This window comes from Pimephales promelas, chromosome 14 (genome assembly GCF_988280905.1).
Source record: "Pimephales promelas chromosome 14, fPimPro1.hap1.1, whole genome shotgun sequence".
Lineage (NCBI taxonomy): Eukaryota > Metazoa > Chordata > Actinopteri > Cypriniformes > Leuciscidae > Pimephales > Pimephales promelas.
Genome location: NC_142782.1, coordinates 970,854 through 982,223, shown reverse-complemented (window position 1 = coordinate 982,223; position 11,370 = coordinate 970,854). Strand labels below are relative to the sequence as shown.

Below are 11,370 nucleotides of genomic sequence, written 5' to 3'. Positions count from 1 at the left end.
AAAAATTACTAATAATAAAATATTTAATTAAAACAAAAACAAAAACTAAGAAAATAAAACTCAACACAGATGGATGATTGCTCTCTTAAAGTAACACACACACACACACACGCACACAGGTTAATATTGACATTCCCTAGATCCCTCAGTGATCAATCGATTACAAACAAACGGAGTTATTTCATTTTTTGTGACCACTCTTAAAGAAAGCTTGTAAGACATGTCTTAACTGTTTATTCCACTGCACACATCCTGTTCCTGGAGACCTACTTTCCTGATTCATTTAGCTCAAACTCTAATCAGATGCACACAAACCAAGTTCAAGTTCATTTTATTTATATAGCACATTTTATAGCAGCCAATGACTGACCAAAGTGCTTTACAGAACCAAAAAAAAAAAAAAGATTAAAAGACATTAACACCATGCATAGCAGCACATCATAGAACAGTACAGCAAAGATAAGAACAGCTTAGAACAGGAGAAGCCCAACCAGATAATCAAGTTCTTGGCAGATGTGATAAAGCAGGACAAGAGCAGGGTTGAAGATTTCTGTTCTACAGAGTTCAGTCCCAACCCTGCAACAAAACACATATGTTGGTAATTAAGTGTTCCCTGAGATCTTAATTAACAGGCATAGTTGTTTAGGTTTGGAGGTGAACTTTGGTGAACAGGAAGGAGTATCTCCAAGAGCAGGATTGGATACCTCTACTGTAGAATAGACTGACATTGAGCAAACCATCTCATGTTTTTCTCTTTGCACACTTGTATTTCTCTCTCTTTTAATCATGTTAGCTCACCATTCAGACACAACTAATGGACAACTGGCAGCAAAGAGTACAGTCCACGTCCAGTCTTCATACACAACCCGTCCCCGCTCCACAGCCGGCAGCTTACCTCACACAGGTACACCCTACTGCCGGTTCCTCTGCTTAGGCAATGTCTACACAAATACGGATACATTTGAAATGGCTTTTCTCTACATTTTGGCCTCTCATCCACACTGAGACGTGCGAAAACTCTTTTCAACGTGGATACATTTGAAAATAGCGTTTTGTAGTGTAGACTGCAAAAAGGAGGTTTTCAAAAACAACGAGGCATGTTAAAGCGTGACTCATATTGTACCAATAGATATAATGGTATCCGCCTGATAATGGGGGCTTGTCCGGGACAAAAGTTTTAAAGTGCATTGGTCTGAGCCACTCTTCATATTACATTTTTGCAAATGTCAGAATTTACTGCAGTTGCTGTTGTGCTGCAAAACACGATGCCAACTGCATTCTAGACTGCTAGGAATGGCAAGTCTGTCCTGGATGCACCGGCAAGTAGGGAGATATTTTGCTAATAAAATGATTGTCCCAGAATTACAGTGTGAAAACTTTTATTATATCTGGCCTCTCTGAATCCTAGGGAGCTTTTATGTTTTACACATGCACTGTAAGAAAGATGATTGTAGCAACTTGGAAAAAGCTTAAACGCTAGTGTGGACGACAAGGGTTTTGAAACGAAAATGCTGCTTTCGAATGTATCCGGATTAATGTAGAAGTCAGATGCTTTTTTTTGTCAAAGGACCTTTGACATTCTGTACTTGTTGGTGGCTTATTCTTCCCATGCTACAATGCACTTTTGTCTCCTCCAGTTTCCTTCCCTTAACACCGCTCAGTCCGCTGGGATTCCTCCTCCTGGATGTGACCCGTACCCCTCCTGCTTTCCCTCTGTGCAGTCGTCCCTCACTCTGCCAGTCCCAGCATACCCCAACATCTCGCCAACTTCATGTTCACAGATAGAGAGTTCTGCGCTAACTCAGTTCCCGCACCTGTCCTCCACCTCCCCTATACCCTCACAATGTCCCGTCCCACCCTTCGCTGCTCCAGTGTTCTCGCCTCCATTGCCAACAATTCACCAGTACCAGCAGGCCTATTCTGTGTCTCAACAACCCACTGTAAACTCCATGGCCACTCTCTCTCAACATTCCCACAGTCAGGCCACACCCTCTCCAAACCCCACCTCTATGTGTGTTGGAGCCCCGCCCACTAAACAAGCTCAGCCTATACAGGTAGAGTATATCAGTCTGTTTGGACAGGTTTTAAATGGATAGTCCACCCCAAAATGATCATTTTAAGGTGTATGTGTTACAGTGTAATTATACATTTAAGTACTGAGTTACATGTACTTACTATAGGGTTAGGGTTAGTTGCATGCAATTATGCACAATTTATAGTAAATACTATAGTAACTACATAAACTGTAACTGTAAAATAAAGTGTTACGGATAATTATTTTATTATTTACTCGCCTGCATGTCGTTTGTTAGAAATGTATCAAATCTAAATATATTGCAATATCTGCTTCACATGCTATTATTTGGTAAAGACCGCATGAAACAAGTTGCAAAAGTATTTTCAACAATAGCAATTGTAGGGAGGGGTTTGATTTTGTCTTTGGGGAATTGATTGGATGGTTGGATTGATGTGGTTTGCTATTGGTGGATCTTATTTGAGTGAATTATCAGAGAAGAGCTGTCGCTGATTCAAGATTACGAGGCACACAAATTTAAAAAACCATGTGCACAGATAAATCGTATAATATAAGCACTAGGCTATTCCATAAAAATTTGAATTGTCAATTCTGATTTCGTGGTGACTTTAAATACAACAACTGGCATTCTGCGTTGGGTCTGTTGAAAATAATAATCGCTCCAAAGCAATCAGATTGAATAGTTGCCAGATTTTCTAAAAATAATCAAAACATTTAAAATAATAACAATTAATTCAAAACCCAAAAGTCACACTTTTCCTGTTTTTTTTTGTTTATTTATATATGAAAATCCATTGAGCTTTGTATAGACCATTTCACAAGATGTAAACAACACTGGCCCAGAAACACTTCCTGTTTCAGTTTGTAACTGTTTTCTTTATTTCACATGTAAAGAAAACATCTTAAAGATGTTTGTTTAACTTTTTGATTCAGTTCTAAATGTTCTGTTGGTTGTATTTTATCCCAGCTTTTATGTAGTGTTAAAAAACTGAAACAGGAAGTGCTTCTGGACCAGTGTTGTTTACATCTTGTGAAATGGTCTATAAGTGAATTTTACATTTATGTAATGATTCATTTTTTGAAAATTGTGTATTTTTCAGGGATCTTTGACCAGCCAATGCCAAACTGTTCATGTGGACCAGAACTCTTGCATCAGCCATAATGCACCTCCGCCTCCCACAATAGCGCAGCTCTCGCCTTTCAGACCCGCCCTCGATACGTTCAGCTCTGCGGCGCCTGTAGACCAAAGCCAGGTTCCTCAGCTCGTGGGTCAAGCATCTTTACCCAACATTCCCAACGCAGGAGCCGGTGCCAGCCTGAGTCAGCAGAGCCTGACGGGCGGCAGTGCATGTGGAGGAGCTCCTCCGGGCCCCGCAGAACCCTTCACTGAGGTGACACTTAACACACATCAGTACAGTCACTATATCAGTACGAGTCACAGTTACAGGGAAGTACTTTTGCTGTAAAATACAATCCTGGGTGGCGCGTTCTCATGGTTACTTTGAAACCTGAGGAGATTTTTCTTAAGATTTTAAATCCCTCAGTTAGTCTCATAATTAAGGACTATCAGCAAAATTTATCCTTACGCATTTACATTTTTATCCAAGTCACCTTTATACAGTAGTGCTTTATACAAGAGCAGCTTTACAGTAATGAACGGCTTAAACCTAATTAAATATCAGACAAATTCAAATTCTGCTTTAAAGAATGAGAAATGTAGTTATTCAGCTCCATTTAGATCACTATTGATGTAAAAAAAAAAAGGCATACATTTTATTCCTAAAACAAATTAGGTTTATTTTACAGAGAAAATGACGGGTGTGAATAGGCAATTTTGGACACAAATGTTGTATTTGCATCAAGAATCTTTATACAGTGGTGTGAATAAGTTTTGACCCCCATGCTAAAGTTGCCTAAAAAGAGGAATAAAAAAGCCAGCTATTTCATGGATCCAGGATAATATGCATCCTGATAAAGTTCCCTTGGCCTTTGGAATTAAAATATCCCCACATCATCACACACCTTCACCACACCTAGAGATTGGCATGGGGTACTTTCCATAAGATCATCTTTCAATGCAAATCAAACCAGCTATTAGGCTAACTGAAGTACCCCATGCCAATCTCTAGATGTGGTGAATGGTGTGTGATGATGATGTGGGGATATTTTAATCCCAAAGGCCAAGGGAACTTTATCAGGATGCATATTATCCTGGATCCATGAAATAACTGGCTTTTAAAAATAAAAATCTGCCTGACTCTATGGGAATTTAACATAGGGGTGTCCTGACTTATGCACCCTGTATTTTAAGGAAAAACATTTATTTATTTATGATACATTATTCATTCACAAAGAAAATTGGTGTCCTTAAAGGTTGGAGTTTTCCTCATTTTTCTAATTAAGGCATTAAGATCAACATCCAAAAGATGATTTTTTATTCCTCTTTTTAGGCAACTTTAGCATGGGGGTCAAAACTTATTCACACCACTGTAGCTATAAACAATTTTGATGGTACATTATCAACAGAATAATCTGTTTTGAAATCAAGTGCCAGTAATGCATAGATATGTGCAGGGTGCTCCAAGAGTCATTGTAGATTATAAATGTAATTCGTTCAGAGCCAAAAAGAATCATTTTGTCCAATTTAAAAATGGACTGTATTCTGTGTGTTTTTAATGTTTGTTAGAGTTTTGCATTGTTGGCTTAGCAACACCCTAATGGCAAACCCATTGAATCATTGCCTTCTGTGCACTTTAGGATCATGTTGCCGATAAACAGGCAGCACCGGCTGGGTCCACCTATGACAGGTGCCGATTTTTTGTTCATAGATCATTGGATAAATCAAATTCTTTGTTTCCTCATGCATGTTTTTGGAGTTTTAAACCTTGTGCATACAGAAGCTCAATGATTGGATCTCTGCTCTCTGCAGTATAAACTCAGATGCCACATCCGGTAAAGAGATGAGCGATGGGAACGAGGGCTCCAACAGAGCTCGCAGCGAATCCCGAGTCCGAAAAAACCTTCGCAAGACGTCGCGCACTCGCTCCCGACAAGACAAGATGAACAGATCCAAGCTCACCATGATCAAAGTGAGTCCACATTAAAACTAATGAAGCCTGTCCACACAGTGTTTAGATATTAGCTTTCAAAACAGAAAGTGATTTGTGAAACTGTTTAGCGCTATTTGGACGGTAATTGTTTCTGCAAAAATAAATCTGCATGTTATTTCTTTAAACCGTTTCCAGCGTTTCAGTAATACGTGTCCATATTTAAAACACTATCGCAGTGATCGAAAAGGATTTACACAATGACTTACCTTCTCGTAAAATCACGACCTTGGTGTTGGTCAAAGAAGAGGTCATTTGACTGGGATCTTTTAGGAAAACACTGACATGCTGGATTCAGATGGCAATAAAGTGATTAAGTCCTGTGAATGCTGAAATTACAGAGACAATGACCAGAACAGACTTCAGTACCAGTTTGGACTTAAGAAAACATGTTTAACTTAATACAATTTGACACATTTCTTTGTAAAACTGAGAGTTAATTCAGGCTGGTGTTTGATTATATTCACCTGGATTTTCTGGTTATTAGGCAGTGATATGTTTATTTTTTGTTGATGTTTCTGTTGAAATATTCTCCCTAACTGTTACAGGTGTGCGATACGGGAGACAAGATGGTGGAGTGCCAACTGGAGACTCACAACCATAGGATGGTGACGTTTAAATTTGACCTTGATGGAGACGCTCCAGAGGAGATTGCCACGTATATGGTGAGATCTGTTTAAAACTCCTGTGCTAAAGTTTTCTCTCCAAGTAAATGAGATTTGGGGGGGATTGGACCAACTATAAAAATTAAATTTAGCTGGAAGGGCATATCTGTTCTTCATGTTCCTCCAGGTTGAGAATGAGTTTATTCTGTTGCTGGAGCGGGAGATGTTCATCGAGCAGCTGAAGGACATCATGGATAAAGCCGAGGACATTCTGAGCGAGGACGCTGAGGGGGAGAAGGCCAACGTCCAGACCTCACCCCTCCGCCAGACGCCCGTCACCGCAGACTCCGGCGCACAGGTTTATTAATGCATATATGATTTGGATGAAAATGGACAGCTCATATACTTTGTCCTAACTGAGAGCTTGGAAACAGCGACGGTGCTCTTGTATTAGCATAACGGGGCTAAAGCCACACCTTAAAGGAAAGTTGACTTTTCACTGGTAAATCACTGCTAAAAAGAGGTTTGTTCTGTAGTGGCGAATGAGGTGGCGAGGAAGGCTTTGAAAGCAAAGGCAACGGGCAAAAGGCAAAACACAAATACTTACCTAAAGTAATATGTTCCCTTTATTTTTCCGTTTACTCAATGCTGTGCCGACTGATGTTATGGCGAAGTGCCCCCTGGTGTCCGAGGCACATATAATAACACGCCATTCATGGCCGACACAGTGTGATGAGGTTGCAAGGGGCGTCCCAGCCAAGCATGCCGCACAAGTCCTGAAAAGGGAAGCCAAAGTGTCTCCCCAAGTGGTTGGTCCCAGTATAGGTCATAAACCCCGCCCTCTCCATGTAGTCTTCAAATAAACACATTTCCAACAATGTTTTCAGAAGTATTTTTTATCACAGTAATGTAACTTTAATTGTTCGGTTTTTTTAAATGAGTTAAAAATGGGAATGTGATGTTGTCGTTGACAGTTTCTCTAAACAAAGTAGTCACTGAGGCACCAACAGACTTTTTTTGGTGATTTTCAGAAGAAGATTAGAGCTTCAACTTTCATTTCTACATGTCTGTAACTCTTTATTTCAAACCGACATAATGGGTTGATATCGCGGGGGGTTAATGGGTTAAATCCTTGATATCGCGGCTTCGCTTCACGCTCACTACTGGTCACTACCGCGGCTCTAGCGCCGCATTTGCTGAGGTGACCGTGGGGATCTCAGACGGAGCTGATGGGGAATGATGGGGAGTTCCCCTCACCTCTTGCACTAGATCCATCGTCTTTATGCACGAATGCTCAGCGGCTTCTATCATGGGAAACAAGGACTCATTGCTCACCTATGTTTCTGACTACAGTATATAGACATGGTGTCAGTAGAGACGGATATTTCTTAAAGAGTTAGTTCACCCAAAAATGAAAATTAAGTCATTAATTACTCACCCCCATGCTGTACCAACCCCGTAAGACCTTCGTTCGTCTTCGGAACACAAATGAAGATATTTTTGATTAAATTTGAGAGCTGTATAACTACCACATTGGCTCCTAAGGGACTGCCTCTTGATGGCCCAGAAAGTCAATGAAGAAAATGTTTAAATATCCCAGGTGACTACCGTGGCTCAACTATAAGTTTATCAAGCGACGAGAATACTTTTTGTGCGAAAAAACAAACAAAAATAACGACTTTATTCCACTATTCCTTTTCTTCCTTGTTGGCCTGAAACGAGACTTCAAGAGATTTCCACGACGCATGCGCGAGAATTGCGATCTCCTTCAACTACTCAGAGCCCGTCTCTGTACTACTTCAGTTCAATTCTCGCGCATGCGTCGTGGAAATCTAAGGAAGTCTCGTTTCAGGCCAACAAGGAAGAAAAGGAATAGTCGAATAAAGTCGTTATTTTTGTTTGTTTTTTCGCACAAAAAGTATTCTCGTCGCTTGATAAACATATAGTTGAGCCACGGTAGTCACTTGGGATATTTAAACATTTTCTTCATTGACTTTCTGGGCCGTCAAGAGCCAGTCCCTTAGGAGCCAATGTGGTAGTTATACAGCTCTCAAATTTAATCAAAAATATCTTCATTTGTGTTCCGAAGACGAACGAAGGTCTTACGGGGTTGGTACAGCATGGGGGTGAGTAAATAATGACTTAAATTTCATTTTTGGGTGAACTAACCCTTGAAGTATCTGTTTGCTGCTCCATACAGCAATGTGCTGAAAATTACGAGGCATTGTAACTTATGACTCGTGTAACTGCCCGACCAAGGCTGAACTGGTCAGGCTTGAAACGTGAGATTGCATTCCAGGGGTTTCCAAACTCGCACTGTCCTGGAGAGTTTAGCTCCAACGTGCCTCTACACACCTGCCGGGAAGTTTCTAGTATGCTTAGTAAGACTTTGATTAGGTGTTCAAGTGTGTTGAGGCAAGTTGGAACCAAACTCTGCTGGACAGTGGCCCTTCAGGAGTAGGATTGGACATCTCTGACTGGGCTGGTAAAAAATTGATTGGGGAAAACCAAAGAATACACCACAAACCCAGACATAGTACTGAAGAAAAATGAAAATTGAATAGAAGTACGTAGGAGGGCAGAGCCAGGCCTGGTTTCACGTCTCTTGGTTTTGGATTCTTGCCTGTTTCGTGGATTACTCTTTTGGCCATGTGGCCTGCCTTGTTGTGTTCGTTTGTATGGACTGCCTGCCTGTGTTTGACCTTGCCTGTACTTTGTATCACGTCTTTGGATTACCCTGTTCAATAAATACTGCGTTTGGATCCTCAACCTTCAGTTAGTGACAGTCTCACTGTTGTTGTCCCATCTGGTGGTTTAGAGAAGAATAAAATCTGCCTTTAGCCCTGTTGTACTTCAGGTGAAGTGTGTCATTTCTGTGCATCACCAAACAGAACTGAACTTGTTTTCTTCTGTATTCAGGGGTCAAAACCTGAGCACACGCAGTCGGACCAGCTAGTCTATAAACAGAACGGTAAGACTAAGACTCGTCATGTTTTACAGGCCTCACTGCAACAACTGTAGGACGAGCATTTAACCCACTGTCTTCCTCGATTTACAGTGCTTCACACAGGAAAGCGCTGGTTCATCATCTGTCCCGTCGCTGAGACCACCGTGCCTGACAGAGAAGAGACGAGTAATACAGCACACCTCATCTAATGCTAAATGCACTGTTATAGTAGACTGCAAAAATTACCGTCTTTCTCAGTATTTTTGTCTTGTTTTGCAGTACAAGTATCTAAAGTTTTTACTTCTGGAACCCGATTGTTGTGCTCTTAGCACAGGCTTTTTATTGATTTTTCGAACTGTTTTTGAGGAAAAAAAAAAAGTTCAATCAAACTTATTCATCTCAAAAAACACACAGGCCTATGATCAATCAGTTCGAAAAAGAGATGCAAAACCTACCATAAAAAGACTAAATCCACTATTTGGTGATTTAATATAGCATAATGAGCGATTTACAATGCAATTTAAAAGGTCTGTCATTTTTGACTGGGAACTGGACTGAAAACAAAAACAAAAATGCCAAATAACTAAATATATTTTTTGCAGTGTATGTGCTTGCTCACCGCTCACTCATTTTCTCCAGACCCAGAGAGTTCCTCTACATCTCAAGCACAGGACGTCAACAGTGCCAAACCTCTGCAGACACAGCCATCAGTGCCACAGGCGTCTCTCTCTGACAGCCCTCAGACCGCCTGTCCGCCGGGTGTTTCTATGGTTTCTGATATCCCATGCTGCCCAATGGCGCCTCCTGTGTCTCTCGATGTCATTGCTCAGAAAGTGGGCGAAACCCCTCAGCAGCCCGTAGCTTATGAAGGCAGCCCGAACGCAGAGCCGTGTGTCAGCCAGACTCCAGCCGTAGTGCTTCAGCAACCCTTTGCCACGCCCACTCCACAAGCTGCTGTCAGCATCAGCCAATCGCAGCCTCCGAGCATCAGCCAATCGCAGCCTCCGAACATCAGCCAGTCGCAGCCTCCGAACATCAGCCAGTCGCAGCCTCCGAGCATCAGCCAATCGCAGCCTCCGAGCATCAGCCAATCGCAGCCTCCGAACATCAGCCAGTCGCAGCCTCCGAGCATCAGCCAATCGCAGCCTCCGAGCATCAGCCAATCGCAGCCTCCGAGCATCAGCCAATCACAGCCTCCGAGCATCAGCCAATCGCATCCTCTGAGCATCAGCCAATCGCAGCTTCCGGGCATCAGCCAATCGCAGCATCCGAGCATCAGCCAATCACAGCCTCCGAGCATCAGCCAATCGCAGCCTCCGAGCATCAGCCAATCACAGCCTCCGAGCATCAGCCAATCGCAGCCTCCGAGCATCAGCCAATCACAGCCCCCGAGCATCAGCCAATCGCAGCCTCCGAGCATCAGCCAATCGCAGCCTCCAAGCATCAGCCAATCACAGCCTCCGAGCATCAGCCAATCGCAGCCTCTGGGCATCAGCCAATCACAGCCTCCGGGCATCAGCCAATCGCAGCCTCCGAGCCCCACCCATCAGATGCAACCTGCCTCAGCATTGCAGGCGGGCGAGTCCGACGGTGAAGGGCCGCCCCGACTGGAGTTCACTGACAGAACCATAAAGACTCTGGATGAGAAACTACGAAACCTTCTGTACCAAGAGTACCACCCTTCGCAGACCACAAGCTCCGCCTCCGAGCCGCCGGGATCCCCGCCGCTGTCGGACAGCCAAGGCAGCGATGGGGCCGCCAGGAACGCAGAGAAACTGGTAAAATTTAATCCCTTTTCACTCACACTGCCAGCTGTCAGGTTGTTTTATTTATTTTATTAAATAAAATAAAATTATTTTATTTTATTATTTATTAAGATTTGCAGCTGATAATAATATAATTCACATTTATTTGTTCAGCGCTTTTCACAGTACACATCCTTTCAACACAGATTTACAGAAAATGCATGAGTCCATGTTACAATTTAGAGTGATCTGTTATCAGACACTGTCTAAGTTATGTGTTTTAGAAATGTACTACATATACAAAATCACAGTTAACGAAAAATGTATTAATTTAAACAATGTAATTTATGGCAAAAACAATGAGCCCATTGAAGTAATGAAGCATGAAACAATAAAACGCTTAAATTCATACTTTTTGTAGTATTTTTTAAAAAAAATTTTTTTTTTGTAAAATCAATCCTCCTCCTTTTCACTCACTCTGCCAGGTGTATTAAGATTAAAAGCTGATAATAAAATTGATAACACTTTACAGTAAGGTTCATTAGTTAACATTAATTAAATACCTAGTTAACATGAACTAAGAATGAACAACACTTCTACAGCATTTATTAATCTTAGTTAATATTGATTTCAACATTTATTAATACGTTATTAAAATCAAAGGTTGTATTAGTCAACATTAGTTACCATAAACCCTCTGTACCAATAGTTATATCCTAACATATTTACTTTTTAATTAATTTTGCTTGATGGCACAATACAGTTTAATAGCACCTAAAGGCTTCAGATAACGTAACTTTCAGATAACATTAGTTTCATTTCGTAAGTAACTAAATCAAATCATCATGAATCTCTTATATTAATTTAGTATTTGATTTTATCCAAAGCAAATAAAAAATCGAGAGAAATAAATACATTTAAATATTATGAC

General features: G+C 41.3%; 1 protein-coding gene across 8 annotated transcripts in view; it reads left to right on the top strand.

The window, feature by feature from the left end:
- LOC120481257 (serine/threonine-protein kinase WNK2) overlaps window positions 1-11,370 on the top strand; it is a 60,970-nt gene that overhangs the window by 25,292 nt on the left and 24,308 nt on the right. For 7 of the 8 annotated variants that reach the window (XM_039674803.2, XM_039674807.2, XM_039674806.2 and 4 more), the window contains 10 exons: window positions 794-904; window positions 1,638-2,054; window positions 3,136-3,426; window positions 4,793-4,842; window positions 4,965-5,124; window positions 5,691-5,807; window positions 5,935-6,105; window positions 8,667-8,718; window positions 8,806-8,880; window positions 9,334-10,472. In XM_039674803.2, the coding sequence (XP_039530737.2) occupies window positions 794-904; window positions 1,638-2,054; window positions 3,136-3,426; window positions 4,793-4,842; window positions 4,965-5,124; window positions 5,691-5,807; window positions 5,935-6,105; window positions 8,667-8,718; window positions 8,806-8,880; window positions 9,334-10,472 (2,583 nt within the window). The remainder of the gene's footprint in view (window positions 1-793; window positions 905-1,637; window positions 2,055-3,135; window positions 3,427-4,792; window positions 4,843-4,964; window positions 5,125-5,690; window positions 5,808-5,934; window positions 6,106-8,666; window positions 8,719-8,805; window positions 8,881-9,333; window positions 10,473-11,370) is intronic. The other variant, XM_089119209.1, reaches the window with a different exon arrangement.